The 18,429-nt window shown below is 49.0% G+C and overlaps 7 protein-coding genes across 7 annotated transcripts; 2 read left to right on the top strand and 5 right to left on the bottom strand.

The window, feature by feature from the left end:
- Window positions 1–356: 356 nt before the first annotated feature.
- On the bottom strand, window positions 357–4,207 carry FOBCDRAFT_248459 (uncharacterized protein; the record flags this gene model as incomplete). Its single annotated transcript, XM_031174979.3, has 4 exons — window positions 357–1,181; window positions 2,435–2,891; window positions 2,963–3,788; window positions 3,856–4,207. 4 exons carry the CDS (start codon window positions 4,205–4,207, stop codon window positions 357–359), a joined length of 2,460 nt encoding a protein of 819 aa, XP_031051764.3.
- A 436-nt stretch (window positions 4,208–4,643) lies between these two features.
- FOBCDRAFT_177830 (ClpP/crotonase-like domain-containing protein) lies at window positions 4,644–5,499 on the top strand (the record flags this gene model as incomplete). Its single annotated transcript, XM_031174978.2, has 2 exons — window positions 4,644–4,825; window positions 4,884–5,499. 2 exons carry the CDS (start codon window positions 4,644–4,646, stop codon window positions 5,497–5,499), a joined length of 798 nt encoding a protein of 265 aa, XP_031051763.2.
- Window positions 5,500–5,612: 113 nt separating this feature from the next.
- Window positions 5,613–8,169, bottom strand: FOBCDRAFT_248457 (fungal-specific transcription factor domain-containing protein; the record flags this gene model as incomplete). Its single annotated transcript, XM_059610845.1, has 6 exons — window positions 5,613–5,768; window positions 5,831–6,500; window positions 6,555–7,160; window positions 7,433–7,589; window positions 7,792–7,850; window positions 8,146–8,169. The coding sequence occupies 6 exons, from the start codon at window positions 8,167–8,169 to the stop codon at window positions 5,728–5,730; spliced, it is 1,557 nt and encodes a 518-aa protein (XP_059466850.1). The 3' UTR covers window positions 5,613–5,727.
- Window positions 8,170–8,726: 557 nt separating this feature from the next.
- FOBCDRAFT_237432 (major facilitator superfamily domain-containing protein) lies at window positions 8,727–10,421 on the bottom strand (the record flags this gene model as incomplete). Its single annotated transcript, XM_059610143.1, has 5 exons — window positions 8,727–8,900; window positions 8,948–9,064; window positions 9,116–9,364; window positions 9,418–9,683; window positions 9,776–10,421. The coding sequence occupies 5 exons, from the start codon at window positions 10,419–10,421 to the stop codon at window positions 8,727–8,729; spliced, it is 1,452 nt and encodes a 483-aa protein (XP_059466849.1).
- Window positions 10,422–11,590: 1,169 nt separating this feature from the next.
- FOBCDRAFT_237431 (heterokaryon incompatibility protein-domain-containing protein) lies at window positions 11,591–13,555 on the top strand (the record flags this gene model as incomplete). Its single annotated transcript, XM_031174975.2, has 1 exon — window positions 11,591–13,555. One exon carries the CDS (start codon window positions 11,591–11,593, stop codon window positions 13,553–13,555), a length of 1,965 nt encoding a protein of 654 aa, XP_031051760.2.
- Window positions 13,556–13,730: 175 nt separating this feature from the next.
- On the bottom strand, window positions 13,731–15,363 carry FOBCDRAFT_127249 (Metallo-dependent phosphatase-like protein; the record flags this gene model as incomplete). Its single annotated transcript, XM_054703545.1, has 3 exons — window positions 13,731–15,094; window positions 15,144–15,280; window positions 15,317–15,363. 3 exons carry the CDS (start codon window positions 15,361–15,363, stop codon window positions 13,731–13,733), a joined length of 1,548 nt encoding a protein of 515 aa, XP_054559520.1.
- A 523-nt stretch (window positions 15,364–15,886) lies between these two features.
- On the bottom strand, window positions 15,887–18,348 carry FOBCDRAFT_237429 (permease for cytosine/purines, uracil, thiamine, allantoin-domain-containing protein; the record flags this gene model as incomplete). The annotated part of the gene is made up of 11 exons (XM_059610142.1): window positions 15,887–15,922; window positions 16,064–16,253; window positions 16,325–16,531; window positions 16,599–16,690; window positions 16,784–17,085; window positions 17,131–17,250; window positions 17,306–17,468; window positions 17,499–17,697; window positions 17,757–17,857; window positions 17,910–18,022; window positions 18,087–18,348. 11 exons carry the CDS (start codon window positions 18,346–18,348, stop codon window positions 15,887–15,889), a joined length of 1,785 nt encoding a protein of 594 aa, XP_059464289.1.
- Between the last annotated feature and the right edge of the window lie 81 nt (window positions 18,349–18,429).

Genomic DNA, 18,429 nt, shown 5'->3' with positions numbered 1-18,429 from the left:
TGCTGTACTGCTGCTGGAATAACAGGATGCTTACCGAGAACATGACGTGTAGCTATCTGGCTTCAAAGTTGTATACGTTCGGACCGAGAGAAGGCTTGGAGTGAAAGAGACGAAGCTCATCTGGAAGCCCATTAATGCACAGGTAGAGAGCGCTTTGCAACTTCTCAATTGCGGTTCCAGCTCCCTGTTTCTGCCGGTAGCTGTGCCCAATATCGTCGAATATTTGACTTATAGTGATAAAGAAGGCTTTATATTCATGCTTTGCCCAACTTTGTAGATTACACGATCTTGGCTTTGAATGTCATCAGGGGAATAGTAAAAAGCCACAAGCAAACAAAACGCTATATGTGTTTCTCTTAGATATTTTTAACGAAACTGATAATGGCGTTGGCCATAGCCTCTGGTTGCTCTGGTGCCATAGCATGGCCAGCACCCTTGATAACCTGCACCTCAACACGATCACCCAGACACGGCTTCATCACATCCTTCACGACAACGGCGTCGTGCTCAGCCTGTAGATCCAAGATCGGAACAGTCTCTCCAGCAGAAAAGTACTTGTCGACGGGCGTGCACATGCGCGCACGCGCCTGAGCCTTATGCGCAGCTTCGTTCCACCCGTCCAGCCACAGACGTGGGTTACTGTCGGGTCCGAAGAAGGCCGCTCGAAGGTACTCAAGGCGCTTGGTCTCCGGGAGGGACATATTGCCGGACCCGTCAATCTCAGTGCGCAGCCGGCTGAAGGGTTTCTCAGTTGATCCGTGGGGAAGCTTGCCTGCCGAGGCGGCTGCCATGACGACGCCAAGGACGAGGTCTGGACGGTCGGCGGCCAGCATGCGCGCCGGCTGGCTGCCCCAGGCGTGGCCGACGATGACGGACGGGCCGCACTCGATGTGGTCTAAGACAATGGCCACGTCTGCGGCGAAGTCGTGCATGGTCAGCTTGTCCATAGGTCCATTGCTCTTGCCAATGCCACGGGGCTGGGGGCGGATAACGCGGTAACCAGCTTCGACAAGGAATGGGGTGACGATGTCGTAGTCGTTTGCTCCACGGGCCAGCGAGGGAAGGATGACTATGACAGGACCAGCACCTTGGTCGAGAGCCTCAATAGTAATGGGTCCTTTAGTGACCGTGAACGAAGTCGTAGTGGCCATGCTGGCTATACACAAAGATCTGTAATAGTGCTACTGATATTTTCGTTTATGTATATAGACTTTTAATTAAGAAGTGTTTTAAGATACTTATTGCTTGGCCAACGCTCTGATTTTGTAAGTAATATCCTAGGTGCTACTCATTTGACCTCGTGGCTGACCACTACTGGCGCACTAAGCAAAGTTATGCCATTGAGTTTAACCAGATTTCTGTCACCTCGTAAGCCTACAGTCTAGGTGGCCCAGGTCTAGTCCCAACAGCAGGGATGACTTGTATGCTGTCTTTCATCATGTGTCACTAATTGCAATAAGTCAACATTAACAGAGATCTTGAATGTGGAGATTCATGCTGGCCACCAATCCGCATTAACGGCTGATTGGCCGAAGAGCGAGCCTAGCTCCAGATGAGGATGGGGTGCGGGGTCCCTAACCGGGCGCTCGGCGAGTCCCCACGGAATAACGCCGTGGACGGGACTTTCATTCTTAGAGATTATCCAGTCAGATTTAGCTAATAAGGAGTCACATAAGAATAATATTGTCAAGACAATTGATCTCTGGGATGTAATTTACATAATTGTTAAAATGCTACTAAAGCCCTACATACAGAGATCGGAATAGGAAGTCTGGGGCACATGACTCCAAAACGTCGACGTTGGATAAAAAATGATACCCCACAATTCGCCGAGGGCTTCGTGTAAGGGAAGAATCAGATTAGGCTAGTGGCGAGGTTCGGGTTTTCGCCGAGTTGCCGAAATGAGAGTTCTGCTCTATGACAGTAATATAATATAATTATATTACTATGCGTGCTATTTTCAAAGCATCTTCTATAACAGCGGTTCTCATAAACCATGTAATATGCAATAGGAAATAATATATAACCATATATCTCTGAGATTTATGTAAAGAATTATAGCTAGATGTTTTATTCACCCTATACCAGCCAGTGGGGAGAAAAGAGAAATAACTGCTATAAATTCTTGTAGTGTGAATATATATTTATTTATATCTTCCACTCAGTAACTATAATATCAGACTGAAAGTTACATGAATTTTCATTATGCCTTTTAGTATAATAAAGGACATATGTTACAAAAGCATTAACAGCACTAGTTCCTCTCATGAGCTGTAAATTTATCTAACTTCGGTGCTTGTAGTCTTGGTATACACTCAATAGTCTGATAGAGTCCTGAAATACCACATAGAGCCGACTCCGACACCGCGCTGGATGCTATCACAATTTACAGTCTTGCCTGCAGCGGCCTCGCATGCTTCAGTTTCTTCCATACCTGCACTTGAGGTATCTCCTCGTATCCGGGACTTGGAATGAGCTTCGGTCCCAGGATCTTCTTCTGTACCTTGCCTGTGGCACCCTTCGGGATCTCCCCTTCCACCACCCTGAGCACAGTGGGGAGCTTATACCCGGCCAGCTGATCCCTAAGAGTACTCCTGACTGTGGCGAGGGTGACATCCGACGCATTCTTCACAGCCAGCACCGCGCCAACACGCTGCCCAAACTCGTCGTCCTCGACGCCCACTACCATGGCCTCGTTCACGTATGGCAGCGTCAGGCACGCGCGCTCAACGTCCAGCGCCGAGATTTTATAACCACCAGACTTGATAATATCGACTGACGCGCGGCCCTCGATGAAGTAGAAGTTCCCCTCACGTCGTGCGATGTCACCGGTCTTGTACCAGCCATCGGCATCAAGCGCATTCTTCGTTGTCTCCGGTTCCATGAGGTACCTTTGTTGTCCGTCAGCCATAAGTACATTGATAAGACCGAACAAGACTCGCGAGGCAGATAGAATACTTACTTGGCAAACATGTTGGGCGTCTTAACCAACAACTCACCCTCAGGCGACATCTTAAGCTCTACTCCTGGCAGAGGCTGGCCCACGCTTCCCTTGGGAATGTTCTGAAGCTCGATAGACACACGTATACAGCCAGGAATTTCGGTAGCGCCGTAGCGCGTGAGGATGGGCTGGCCCATTGAAGCGGTCCAGAAGTCCTGTACGTGCTCCTGCAGAGCGCTAGATCCACACAGAAACGCACGGAACTGGCCAGCTGACTGCTTATAAGGGATCTGCTCGTGCGTTGGGAGCTGCTCGATGAACCACTTCAGGCGCATGTAGATAGTGGGCACAGCAGAGAAGATAGTCAGGCCACCCTGCAGCCAGCGCTTGAGGACGGTGGCGGCGTCGAACTTGCCATGGAATTCAATGCAGGCTCCTGCGTTGAGAAAGGGGAAAAACGAAGTACCTAGACCGGTGGTGTGGTGGACGGGCAGCGTGTGTAGAAGTACGTCTGTGTGTGTGATGCCGTAGCTGTCGCCGACGGTGATAGCGCCTTCATTTGTATAAGTTCGTCGCAGCACGACGCCCTTGGGCTTGCCGGTTGTGCCAGAAGTGAAGATGACCACGCCGGGTGCGCTGGGGTCTTGTGGCGAGTTGGATGACAATGATATGTCGAATGGCTCTAAGCGGGTCATGCGAGGTAGATTGGGTAAAATACTGAGCTGCGGAATGCCACAGCGCTGCGCTGACTCCTGTGCAAGTTGAATCGTCGCTAAGCTGGACAGGATAGCCACCTGCTGTGACTTAGTGGCGTAGTAGACAATCTCTTCTGTGGGCGCCGTGGGGACTAGATAGATGTGATCAGTCAGTCACTCCTCAATCAATGCATGACATGACATGGTGGAATTACATACACATTGGTACCACTGCTCCCCCTAACGCCAGCACCGCCAACACGGCGACGGTAAACTCATAGCCGCCCCCAGCCAGTACTCCAAAATACACCTCATAACCGCTGCTCAGCTGGTGCTGCACCTCAGAAGGCAACGCTGCTCGTATGACCTCCCTGAACCCTAGAACCGCATCGAGCAGCTCCCCGTATGTTTTGGAGACGCTGAGCACCTGATCTATGATGGCAAGGTGGTTGCGATGCGCGTGCCGCAGTAGCCTGGTGAACAAGGGATTGTTGGGCAATACATGTGGACCATCGTGCGACGGCACGATCTGCGTGCGGTCTAAGTTTGAAGTGCTGGGAGGTACAGCCATGTTGAGATGATCAATCGTTATCTTTGGTACGAGAGAAGACCAACACAGACATGGTTGTTCTTAACATCCAACCGTATTAGAGTGCGTTTTCCGTGTGATATGTAGCATCTGCCTGCCTCACTCACCCACGTTTGTTTCCCAGACCCGGCGTTTAGACGTGCCGATCATGCGGGGCTATGGCCGAAACTCCGAGTGGGGTGTTCAAGCGGTGTCTCGGTGGTGAGATGGTTAATGATGAGTTGTCCGGCGGACTTCTTTCTTATGGACTGTCCATCGGCGACTCGTTCAAGTGAAGGGCCGGACAAATGGATGGCCCCGTGGTGTTCAGTTCCATTTAACAGCTTGCCACAAAGTCAGCTCGCGACATAACACAACACTCGCATCTATCTCAGTCGTGATTCGGATTGTTGCGTTGACAGAACACATAATCAAAAGAATGGCAGTGATCGAGGTTGAGTACAGTGGCCCCATTGCGGTTGTAGCGCTCAACAAACCCAACAAGTTGAACGCTTTGACCAAAGACGAGTTCTACCAGCTCGCACGCACACTTCAGGAGGTTGCCAATCATGATGAAGTGGTAGCGACTGTGTTGACAGGCAACGGGAGATTCTTTTCAGCGTGAGAAACTTCTATACCTATCTTATCTACTGGTACTGACACTGACATATGTGTGCAGCGGTGCCGACGTGTCGGTCTCGAGGCAGATGCCCGAGGGCACAGACTTGTATCGGCATAACTTGACCGTCACGGTAGCCAGCAACATGAATCTTGCGCGAGCCTTCTATACACATCCCAAGATCTTGGTAGTAGCCCTTAACGGTCCTGTGGTTGGTATGGCTGCTGCGCTGATCGCCTTCGCCGACTTTATCTATTGTATGCGGGAAACATATCTCTTGACGCCGTTTGCTAGCTTGGGCCTGATCAGCGAAGGTGTCTCGTCGATAGCTTTCGCAGAACGCATGGGAATCTCCAAAGCAAACGAAGCCCTGATTCTGGTGAAGCGCATCTCCAGCAACGAATTACTTGAGGCAGGTTTCGTGAACCAAATATTTAATTGCCCCGCCGAGTCATTCCGGAGTGAGGTGCTCAAGGAGGTTAAGGACAGGTTCCATGATGGTCTGAAGGCGTCAAGCATGTTGCAGATCAAGAAGATGATTAGACATCGATCAAGACGGGAACTAGACGCTCAGAATGTTGATGAAGTGTTTGAAGCTCTCGAGAGAAACGTTCAAGGAATTCCGCAGAAGGAGTTCGAGAAACTGCGGAAGGGGCAGAAGAAACATAAGCTGTGAGTCTGTGGCTGGGGTCCAGTGCAAGTGTCGAGTAATGTAATCTACGGTTCGAATAAAAAACTATCGTTGAGAATCCAATTCTCCACATGTTCGAATTGAAATGTCCCCATATCCAGCGCCTCCCCTGGATCCATGAACGGGTCGGTCGCTAACGCGTCGTTGCCGGGTGGTTGTATAGGCTCTGGAATTTGCTCTTGGGTAGCCAGCGGGCTGGAGGACATCTGCTGGCTAAGAGTGCTCCATATGCGGCAATAGCCAAGGTCTATCATCTTGAAGTACTCCAGGGAACCTTTGTCATCCATTCGTAATTCGGCGGTAGAGCTGCTGGTACGTTGTCGCCTCTTATTAATGGCATTTTGGAGAGCTCTGGAAGCCCCAATTGCTGACCGCCAACGCTTTGAAAGTTCTGTGAGCGCAAGCTGGAGTATCTCCAGATCCGGCTGTACAGCATCCCACAGTCGCTTATTAGGCATGACCGAGACCAGCGCCATGCTCGAAATGAGGCAGTACCGAGTGCTGATCGGTGCTAAGACTTTGATCTCGTCTCTGGCCAGGAAATCCTCAAAAATGCGGGCGACGAACGATGCAGCCAACGTCGCAGTCACCGATCCTCCCGAGTGCGCAGGTTGCATACGGGAAAGCACTATTAAGCTAGTGAAGTATGGTAGATACAGTTGACGTGCCGGTAGGTTGTGACTGTTTGCAAGATAGCTGTGCGTTGGCTGGTTGCTGGGTGCAACTTGGAGCTCTTGGGAGAGACTCGTTGCCCAGCGGTACAATGAGCTCTCAATGTAGAGCCTTTTTGTTCGTGACATGTGTCGTCTTATGCAGCAAGATGATATGTCTCCAAGTACTTGGCATATGTCCACCCAGGCCGAGAATAGCTGGAACGCGAACTGCGAGTCTGGGAAGTCGCTCGGTATCGGAGGCTGCACATCGCTGTCATCGAGATTAATGACTCGCGGTCTGCCATGCGCGACGGAGATGAGTGAGTCTCGAACCTGTGTAATGCTCAGTCAACACGAACCAACTTGGGTACACGCGCTTCAGCTTACCACCAAACTCCACCACAGCCTCCGTCGTATTGCCCTAGACGACCCTGGAGGGGATTCTCTATGCAGGCCAATCTGATGGGCGATTCCGACCCCAATCTTGAGCCAAAACCCACTATTGTCAAATGAAATATGCTCAGGAGCCTGTGGATTGTACCATTGAAGCATCAGTGAGGCCTTGATGGCAGACAGCCCGTCCGTCTCTACTCCAGACCAGAAGACTGCTTTGGCTCTGTGATAAAAGTCGTCCGAAGATGCAAAGGCAACCACAGAAGGTGAATTTGTGACTCGACTGCCGGCCAGCCATAAAGATTGAGCCACTAGCAATGAAGTAGTTTCTTGGTCGAAATACGAAAGCTCGTGAATATCTTTTGGTTCCAGAACAGGCGTCCATAAGTTGCAATAGTCCAGGAACGCACTCAGCAGGCTTTGACGCGCTGCAAGAGGCGGTATGTCTAAAGCTTTCCACAGAACTAATGTTTCCCTTTGAGTGCTTGCATGGGGGCCTATCTTTATCTTTGCTGGCGCGAAGGCACGAGCACTCGTCTCATCTATCTCATCGTCGTCTGTGACGTAGTGGCCTCTACCTATATAGGTGGTCGATTGGCTCTTGCAGTTGCATGTCAGCATTGAATTCAGACCAAGAATACTTAGGAAAGAGATGGTGAGAAACAACGAATAATAGTAGCATCACGCTATTTGGGAGGTTCACACAGGTCACAGAACAGAGCCAGGCCAACACTTGTGTGTTGGGCATGCTACAGCATAAAGATCTGGGGTTGTCATCCATACTCGAAGGCCAATCTGATGTGAAGCTTTGATGCAACGCAAGAGTAATTTTGACCAAGGCATGGCAGATGGCAAAAGCATGCGTGACTTACCGTAGACGGGGTCTGATATGAGGCATGTTCCATCGGCATTACTATGCCTGCCCCAGATGACTGCGAAACGCCCTGGCTTTGTTGATTACTGTAATTGTGGCTTTGACTGTTGTCAAGTTGTTGGGCCGTAGGAGCAGCTCCCCCACGACGACGCTTCCTAGTGCGCGGACTGAAGCAGCAGGTCAGCCTACGCCGGGCGAAGTTGGACCAGGAAGCCCACATGCACTCTACTCCCGCAGCCTTGCATGTTATGCAAGTGTTTGATTCGACGTCCACTTCACAGCGGACCTGGAGGAAGTTAGCCCGCCTGGGGACCAAGTCTGTTTGAGGTCCGGACTGGACTCAGCTACTGACCTTACGATTGTGACAGAGTGTGCACGCAAGCATTTTGGATCGGCCTCTGCTGTCGTTGTGAGGACTGTGCCGGCGGGGAAAAGCCACCGCGGGGAAGTTCGAAATTTGAACGTGCAGTCTTGGCATCTTGGTTATGAAAGACCGAAATGCCGACCAGCTTATCCCAGAACAGAAAGGTATGGCGCGAGTCAGCGAAAGCGGGGTTTGTAGGCCATGGCACCCTCCTAAGTGCGCCGAACGATTTGTGCGCACATCTAGACTCGCAAAGTCGTAGTAGCTGGTGGTTATCGGACGTGTCTTTTCACCAAGTACCTTTCGATGGCAACAGTGGATAGGGAAAACCATATACGTGCCATTACCCTTAACCGACCTCCTAGAGACATGTTTGACTCGGCGACTTGTCAGGAATTAGTAAATGCAATAACAGTAAGTCTCGCAGCTTACTTGACGCATACATTGGCAGAAGTCAGTCGGTCTTTCGCCAAACTACCTGCGATTCTCATCAGCTCCGTGGGGTTAAATAATACTGCAGACATGCCTGGATCCTAGTTTGGATGGAAATTATCCCCTACCAGCTACTTGTAATTGACTAACACATCTACAGTGGCGAAATAGGGTAGGAGCTAGATAAGGAAGACTTTACATCAGAGACAAGGCGAACGGCTGCTTTCTGCAACCACATTGTGATGCTAAACCCGTTGATTCGCCCGAGTACTCAGCCCATCACACGATCCGCCCGATGCTTTGTCCTTGATGACATCCTAGCGCACACATCTGCTTGGCTTGCAGGTCGTCGGTTGCAGGTCATGGGTCTGAGCAATAGCCTTCATTGAATTGATCCCGTTATGCAGCTATGATAGCCGACTTGACTACTGCCACTTATCAAAACTAAAAGAAATATTTCCAACAGTCCAGTTATCCCAATCTCGAAGCCAATGGCTTATTCAACGTACCTCCACCTCTTTGGCAGGTTGTTTGCCGCTTCGTGTTCTTCCATTTTCTTATTGAGTCTTTTTACATACCATTTGCAAATCAGGCAACCGACGATGCCCATGACACAGCCTGCAATGATCAAAATGCCACCATTCTGATAGCGAGGTTCTTGAGAGCGAAGCTTGGCTAGTAAGTAGGAATCTAGGGCGCTGAGAGTGAGAGACCTACGAAGAAATATGGTGTGAACCAGTGGGAGACTGATGCGATGCAGTTTGTAATGGCAACCAGAGCACCACGCTTTGTGCGAGGGCGAGCGACGTTGGTTGTTTCCCAAGGAATGTGTATCTACTCCCATTAGCATGAAGCCATACCCAATTGGAGGCATTTTATACATACATTCAGGCCAACAAAAGGTCCCGCACATAAAAGGAACATGCCAAAGTATCGGGCACCTGCGTTCAGGGTCGAGATCATGATAACGACGCCGATGATGCATGCAACTGTGCTGCCAATTATATGCCAGCAATGCTCCATATGTCTTCCTGACGACCAGGAGATTACACAAGTGGCGAGGTAAGCGAAGATATACGGTGGAGCTTGGATGAGATAGGTCATAAGATTCGAGTATCCTAGAGTTTTTACAATCTAGACTGGTTAGATATTTTAGGGATTGGCAATACGTTGTAGGCCTGACTTACCGATGGGAAGAAATCTTTGAATGAAAGAGCGACAATAAGACCAAAGTGAAGCACCGTATAAATCCAGGTGAATGGGTCTTTGCATGCAAGCATGACTCCTTCCCAAGCACCACCTTCGTCATCCTCGGACCGCCCGCCTGCTGAGACGATCATTCGATATTGGGCCATCTCTGCCATCTCGGGGGTCATGAAGTATGTGCCCGTGTTGTGAGGGAAGTTGGGGATGCACCAAAACCCCATGGCAGCGACGAACAGCCCAACAATACCTGTGAAAGTTAGAGGGAGCCGTATACATTCATGGTCAGGGATAGGGTTTACTTGCCCTCAATAATGACGAACCACTGCCATGCACGCATACCGGCAAGACCGTTCATATTCTCCAAAATACCAGCCGCAAGCAGTCCAGAGAAGATGTTGGAAGCGATATTACCAGCATGCCAGATGGCCATTCTCAAAGGGGCCTCCTCCTTTGTATACCATGAGGAGGTCATCAAGCTGACCATGGGAAGGAAAGGGCCCTCAGCCACGCCGACCATGAAGCGGCATACTAAGAAAGACCATCCTGAAGACATGGCAGCCATACAGGCTGTGACAACAGACCATGCAATGACATAGGCTGGCATCTGCCATCGCGGCAGGCCTTTGGCGAGGTAGACAGTGGCAGGAAGTTGAGTGATGATATAACCAACATAAAACAGCGAGATTCCAGCAGACCACATAGTGTCAGACATGTGTAGATCATCCTGCATACCTGCGAGCCGAGCATTTGCCACGTTGATGCGGTCGAGGTATCCCATCAGCAACATGAGCGTAACAACCGGCAAGAAAACCCAATCCAGTTTGCGCTTGACCTTCTTTTCGATTTTCTGACGTTCCTCAAGGCTTTTGTTGACCAGAAGGGGAAATAGAGGGAGATACTCATCCACTACTACCTCCCCTTCGATATGGGTGGCATATTGCTTCTCCGCAGAGCTATCATGGGATGTCGTGCGTTGTATAGCCATTCTTGCTCGCTGTGCTTGTTAATCACCTTCTGGATATGTTTGCTAGTGGAGGAGAATTGATGAAGGGGATTGTATGTCTATTATTCTTGCCGCAAGGACAGACTGCTTTATACGTGAATAAAGATGGCTGCGTGCTTGCGCTGAGTATCTTAGTACAGACCGTCGACAGTCCAATCAGGCGTCGAGGATGTCACAATGATTCACAGGAACTCATTATCCAGTAGTTAAACCCTGCTTTCCCCGCGATTACCCCAGATAGTTTAACCTTGGCGTTATCTAGCGTGGAGAGGCATAGGGTCGGCGTTTCGGAACTTCGGTGATAATAAACTAACGCCAATGCAGGCCATGGACATAGCCCGCTCGTGTTGCAAAGTAGAGCGTGGTTGGGCCACGGCATAACATGTACCTGATACACTATACATTGTACTGAACATTCCGTCGAGCAGAATACGGTAAGCTTGTATCTACTTAATAATGGCTTACTTATGCTAGGGAATGCATGACGCATATCTTGGTAGACACACTGGGTGAAGATACGGAAGACAAGAAATAAAGAGATAAGAAACTAAAGAAGTGAAAATACAGCTTTTCACTTATATTAATTTGACTTATTTTATTCTTTGAAGTGACAGTGGTCCTTTATTGTATTTGGATAAGTAGGTCTGCTGGTTTGTAGGATGGCTCCGTCACTCTGCCTTTGAAGGGCTTTCTACGCCTTCTCCATCGCCCTCACTAGCTATGTTACCATTAATTGGTCAATCACCAGATCTAGAGGGCAGGATTGGCTGGGGCTTTGTCACATAGCTCACTCTTGTCCTGGACTTGGGATTATACATCTAAACTCTCCGTGGCCTGGAGAAATTACCAGAATGCGCTCTAGAACTGCTGACGGGTTAATAGATTGCAGAGTTAACCTGTGGATTTTGCTCATTTGTAATGTAAGCGTATTCGGGATGTATAGCTGTATGTTCAGTGGTTTAATGCGGGGGGATGTGAAGCACTGATATGGAACAGCCTGTGGGTCAATTGGCTAATCTTCAGGACTAATAGGGACAAATGTTGTGGGGCACATTCAGAACTTTGGGTCAGCCTTGAATCTTACATAAATCACATGACTTTGTTCAAAGTTAGGTCTTATGTGTCTTCTGCTTCAGGCGCGCCGACTCAAGATGGCTACCGGCAACTTCAAATACAACAGTTTGCAGGAGAATGAGATCAGGGTGTTGGTTCTGGACGCAGCTCAAGAGGGAGACGCCCTCTCGGGAGCCCTTGTCGTTGTGAAGCATGTCCCTGGCGAGCATGTTACGCGGTACGATGCAATGTCGTACACGTGGGGTGACCAGTCAGATCCCGACTATATAGATCTCCGGCATCCGAAACCGATTGGCCACGATAAATCATGCATTTGCAACAAAGAGTCTTCGGGGTCGCTTGCCATCGGTCGCAATCTTGCTTCTGCTTTGCGAAAGATCCGTCACCAAAGCAATAGCCAGATCCTCTGGGCTGACTCAATTTGCATCAATCAACGGGACCTCGATGAGCGAGCCGCGCAGGTCCTGCGAATGCGCGATATATACAAGCACGCCCAGCGCGTCATTGCCTGGCTCGGCCCCGCCGACGAACACAGCCCCATTGCCATCGCCATGCTGCAAGAACTCGCCGACTGCGTCGACTTTACCAATGAGGAGGACGACATCTTGGATAACCGGATAAGATTTAAGCCAGACAAGTATGACTTTCTTATGAGAAGACACCCAGACAATTCCCACGACTGGTCCAAGCCCATGCCCTTCTCTGACCGCCAGTGGCAGGCCTTGCTATCCTTGATATCGCGGTCCTGGTTCCGTCGACTATGGGTACGTCAAGAAATCCTACTGGCGGGTAAAGACACCATTATCCTGGTCGGAAACGACAGCATGCCTTGGCTGCATTTCAGGACCGCCATCGAGATAATTGCGGCGAAAAGGGAGGCATTGGCTGGCAAGGTCGACATCCATATCATGGTTGAGTTCTCCAACGCACGCAGCTTTTCGGCCCTTCGACACTTGAGGGACTTTTTCTCTCTCGTAGCTTACACACACGCCTGTGAGGTAACGGAGCCGAGGGATAGAGTCTTCGCGCTGTTGGGTCTCGCAGAGGGCGGCTTTACTAGCGAAATTGACGTTGATTACAGAAAGGATGTCAAGGACGTCCATCGCGATGCTTTGGTTCGGGCGTCGACGTACCATCAAAATCTTAAGTTGATGTCGCTGTGCGATTCAGCGTCCGAGCCGACATGGATCCCCGACTTGGAGCGGATACAGCACCAGCGGCCCATGACTTACGGTCGAGCTGCACTTTGCTCAGCCGAGAATGCACATGCGTTCACCAAAGAGCAATTGCGATTGCAAGGTATACGCTGCGACTACATTGCGGAGCTAGTCGGGCCTCAGGACAGTCAAGATTCTCAAGCACAGCTCCAAGTCACTGTGCTAGAGGCAGCACGACGCTTTCTGGGTCCCCACTCAGAGACTTGGGATTTCCAAAAAGTTCAGCAATTTTCGCTCATGTTACATGTAAACGACTTCTTCATCCACCCCCCATTCATCAACAAGATGCACGAGCAGTTGGCGGAGCGAATCAGCACCCATAGTAAGACGCTCGGTGGCCAACTTGCACACTTGACTTACTACATGCACAACCGCTCTATATATCTGACCAAAATGGGTTACATCGTGCTGGGCCCACGGGACTGTCAGCCTGATGACCTCGTCGTTGTCTTTCTTGGCTGCCATCTGCCTATGGTCCTTCGGTCGATAGAGGACGGCGAGTACAAACTCAAAGGGCCGTGTGCTCACCCAGCACTCTTGGCCGGCGAAGCAATTCTTGGCGAGATGCCAAAGGGTTGGCGCCTACGCTACGCCAAACGAGGTGAAGAGCCTGTCTTTGAGAATCCAGAAGGAAAGCGGCAGCATATAGACCCGCGGCTGGATAACATCCCTGTCCCGAAGGAATGGGAGCTACGTTGGAGGGATAATGGTACCCCGTTTTGGTATATTGCTGCAGAAGATCGATGGACCAACTTTGATCCAAGACTCTCGCTGGATAGCCTTAGGAAGAGAGGGGTTAGAGTGGATGATTATGTATTGCGGTGAGAGCGTTGGAGAAACATAAACTTTCATTCGTTATATCGTCTCAGACTATCTGTCCCGCAAGTCCAACATAGAGGAGGGGGGGGAATCATGAGCTACTTAAGCAGACAAAAGATCCTGACATGGAAATGTTAGATGAAAGAAGGGAGTCAAGGGAAACGACATTGCAGCTATTTCTCTAGTTCTGTCTAACAAACTGTTTGTTGTGTGACTTGAAAAGCTTGGATTGATCCAAGAGTTTCCCTGTCGATGACTGGAAGAAGTCGACTTGCAGATTTTGAGCATCCTGGAACCGAATAGTGGCGTAACTAAAGTCATCCGCATACGCAAATGCATTGCCAGTAGCATTCTTCCCTACAGCACTCAGTCCCTCGATGTTTCCTGTACCTCCGGACACAATGTACATAGGCGCCTTAGGGTCTTTCATTCCCGCAGCATCAACAGTCCCGTTGTATATGGGGTAGAAGCGCTGTGAGTTATGTACGTGCCCAAAGACGGCCAAGTCAACGCCATACTTGTAGAACAACCCTTCAAATGCCTTTTGGCAAGGCTTGCAACCTTCATCACCAGTAGTGTACCAAGGGCGGTGACCTGCAACAATGAGCCAAGGTGTGACTGTACGGTCAACTGATGCAAGATCGGCTTCCAGAAATTGGAGTTGCTGATTGGGACTACCAAAGGGTCCGCTGTTCAGGTTTGCTGAGCCACCTGGTGCATCGGGTGCGTCGGGAAAGTCGGTTTCGGTATCAATCATGACGACATGGGCCATACCGTATTCGAAGGAGAACCAGAATGGCGGGTTTGCCAGTTGCTTAGCCTTGTTTGCGCTCACTCTCGCCGCGTCGTCGGAAGAGGTTGAAGGAAAGGCGAGGGGCATCACTTGGCCGAATCTGTACATGAAATCGGTGAAGTTCTTCTGACCCTCAGGACAGAGATTGTTGAGGATGGGGATCTCTTCACATGCTGCTTCATGATTTCCTGGGCTGACCATGTAAGGCTTACGACCAGAGATGGGGGCCAACTGATTGTAGAATGTCTCAAGAATGGCTTGATACGCCTCCTCGCCATGAAGCAAATTCTTGGGTTTCAGGAACCAATCATCAGCGTATGCGAGATCTCCAGGATGAATGATAAATTCGTAGTCGTCAGCTGTTGTTGCAAGACGGCCGATGGTTGTGTGGTTCAAAGAAGGCTGAACGTTGGGGATAACATCTCGCTTCGTTTGATCCATGTTGATAGTGAAACCATCCTCTCCGTAAACACCAAGGTCAATGATGGCGTTGATGGCGAATGGTGTCTTGTCTCCAGCTGCCCGAGGGCTGAGGAATTGATCAATGACTGAATTTTGAGACACAATCTTGTAGTAGTATTTCGTTGCTGGGGACAGATTGTCAAGCGTCACAGCGTTGGCCCAGGTACGAGAAGTGGGATATGTCAACGATATATCAGAGCATGCTTGCTTATCAAGCTTGTCTTTTGAACTGCCATATTGCACGCAAGGCTTAGCTTGCTTGGCGTAGGTGTTCCAGCCGATGGTTACACCTAATAGAGTTCAGCTATAAAACTTTTGATAATTTGATGTTGAACTTACTGTTTGGCCCATCCAGCGACAGTCGTTGTTGTACTGGGGTTGAGAGATCCGACGGGATGGGCGGGAAGCTGACCTTGGCTAAAGCGCCGGTCGCAAATAAGAATAGCCCAGCAATCATGTCTTGAGATTGTGTCGCCCTATTACCAAATCAATTTGAAGTCTTCAACTCAAACCTGCCAGTGCGAACAGAATCACCCTTGAGGCAATTAGTGTCCTTCATTGTGGAATTTATACTTATTCTCTTTGTCTCTATTTTAGATAATTGTGCCGGATAGCCGACTGGATACCTTAGCTTCTGGGAGCATCCTGATTGAGAATGTGCTCCGAGGCCGTATGCATGAAGTCTGTCGCATTTCAGTCTTTGCTTGTGAATACCAATCAGCGCGTGGTTATTCAGCAGCATCTGATTGGTAGAACACCTCGGTTTAGTCGGTCACCCAAAACGGCAGGCAAATGTCTATCATGCAGCTCCATTGAACTTTGACATTCTTGGGCCGAGGTTTATATGTAATAGATTTAACAAATTAGCTAAATATTAGTATACTATTAATGTACACAGAATTTAATAAAGGTTGTTTTATTTTTTTTATTTTTTTTAAGTTTATAAGTTAGCCTTAAAAGATATACCTAAGTATTTCTAAAGTTTAATACAACTTAAATATTTATATCCTCTTAGTAAATAAATCTTTATTAAGTTAATATTATTATAATTAGCTATATATAAGCTAGCTAGAGAGCCTTACTTACTCCTTAGATGGCCTTAATGTTCTACCTGCAACCTACATTAAAGATAAAAAATATAACTAGCTTAAATTATTCCCTGTTTATTTTAATCCTAATTTAGTTCTTTTTTCATTGAGACGTTTTATAACTTATACCTTATCTATATTAATTACTATACTTTAATATTTTATCTAAACAGATAACTTAGGCTTATTAGTGATAACTCCTCCTTGCTTAATCTCTAAGTTCTTGGCATCTTGAGCACTAATAACATCCTCTCCAGTAATAGCAAATTCCACCATACTTTCAGGGGCCGGGAAAAAGTGGTTAAGAATATAGTAGAAGACGCCACCGGACAAGAAGGAGTAGATATAACCAATATAGAAGCTATAAACAGATTTCAGTCAGCATGCAGTATCATGATAGAAGAAAAGAATAGGATGGAAAGTAGGACATACAGGTGTTGACCTCCTGCCGAGACGCTGGTCTTGCTACCACCCGCTTCCACAATGTTATCGATGAAGCCAGGAAGAGGAGGGATGCAGCCAATGAAGAAGGCAACCACAGCACGCCAGTTGGTTCCCCATTTCTGAGAGTAGCGGTAGATGCCGTGGAAGTTGTACATGTCCGGAACGGAGACTTTGCCGCGGCGGAGGATATAGTAGCTAGATAAAGACTGGAGTTAATATACTTATACAGTATTATAGTGAGCAAAAGGTAGGGTGCACGTACTCTGTCATGAGGATAGAGGTCATAGGACCCAGGAAGATGGTATAGCCGTTGAGGAAGGCGATAAACTTTTGAGCCGAGGCCAAGATTTTCCACTGTAGGATGAGGTCAGTCATTGAGTACGCCCAAGGCCGTTACTTTGGAGAATAGCATGTTGTAGCAGCAAAGAAACGAGTATAGTGACTTACCGGAACAAAAGCCCAGCTACCAATTATGGCAGCGAGAATCTGGCCACGTCGGATATTAATATACCGGGGAGCAAAGGCCATCAAATCATTCGCGGCACTGATAGAATTGGCGGAAATGTTAATACCAAGCGTAACAATCAGCAGGCCGATAGCGCCGAAGGCAGCTGCAGCTCGACCGCCGTGGGAACCAGATTTCATCCACAAGCTGATAATATCAATAGGGTTCCAGAGAACCTCACCGTACGCTGATTGGGAAGCGGCTGCGGTGAAAATGCCAAGGAGGCCGACAATGGCTGATGAAACTGATTAGCAATGAAGAATAGACTGCGAGAAAAGGAGAAGCGTACTGAAGATGAAGGGGATAACGATGGCTTGCACGTTTTGAGCGCTGGGCTTGTTGGCATATCTCGAAAAGTCGGCGATATTGAGGCCGAGCGTGGAGTAGTTACCCAAGACTCCGTTGAGATCTAAATTGTTCAGTTTTTAGGGGACACAAGATAGCATCGGAACGGTCTCGCTCACTGTTGAAGAAGGCCCATGCCAACGTGGCACCATGAATGGTAGTTCCCTTTGTAATCACAGTGCTGTGGCTAATCGTTCCACCGGCCTTATGCAATGTATCACCAAAGACAGCCAGGAAGATGATCGGAGCGATGATACTCTTGAAGGCGAAGAAGTATTGAATCTATAATTGTCAGCCTAATGTCTAGCTCACGAAGGGCTTATAGAGTAGTACTTTGGTGTACGGGATGCACAAGAAGGGAAGCTGAAGGAGGAAGTAAAGCACAAATCCACACATCCCTGCAGTGGTGATGCCCTGAGATTCTGGAATGTGATTCGGGATGTTGGCAAAGCTCGGCCAGATGGCAGTCAGCAGAACGGTCATGCATTGACCTCCAGTCGTGGTTTGCACACTACAAACCATTTTTTAGTCACTAACCTTACAGCATCAAGAGGACAAAAGTGCACTTACCCGAGCCAGACAATGGCAAGGACACAGCGGGACAGCACAACAAAGTAGCTGAAGTAGTAGCCAAAGGGCATGCGAGCGAGAACCGGGAATGGGGTGTGCAGCTGTGAACAAGTCAGTCGATGAACAGCAACGATCACGAAGCGAGAAACTTACAATAGCTCCTATTCTTCCATTGGTCGTAATGACGAGACCCATGAGAAAGTTACCAAGAACACAGGCTCCAATTGCCATTCGCCAACTTAGTCCAACAGCAATCATCGATGACGCTACACCATGAAACATCAGCGATTTGCGCTCTTCCTGTAACTCCAAATGACGCAGCAAGCTTACCAACTTCCCAGTTCGACACAGCCCACGCATCTGCCATCCAATACGCCACATAGGCGCCCCAATTCCAGGTTCGCTTCGAAGGGGGGATCGGGTCAAAATCCGCATTGGAGGCATTTTTTGTCGTTGCAAAAGAGCTCTCTTCCTGGCGAACTTCGAGGCTGAAGTTGAATCCGAATCGTCGCCTCACCGGGCCAACTTGCCCAGGTTCTGAGTCGGAAGTGGCCGCGAAGCCATGCTTGGTGTCCGAGCCGTCTGACTGCATCTTGGGTTGAGAGACCGAAAGGGCAGGACAAAGTCAATCAATGGAAGCACACCACAAATCCAGATGTGCAGAATAAATGGT

This window comes from Fusarium oxysporum, chromosome II (assembly GCF_013085055.1).
Source record: "Fusarium oxysporum Fo47 chromosome II, complete sequence".
Classification (NCBI taxonomy): Eukaryota; Fungi; Ascomycota; class Sordariomycetes; order Hypocreales; family Nectriaceae; genus Fusarium; species Fusarium oxysporum.
The sequence above is the reverse complement of the archived record's forward strand: the minus strand, read 5'-3'. Positions and strand labels throughout refer to the sequence as shown.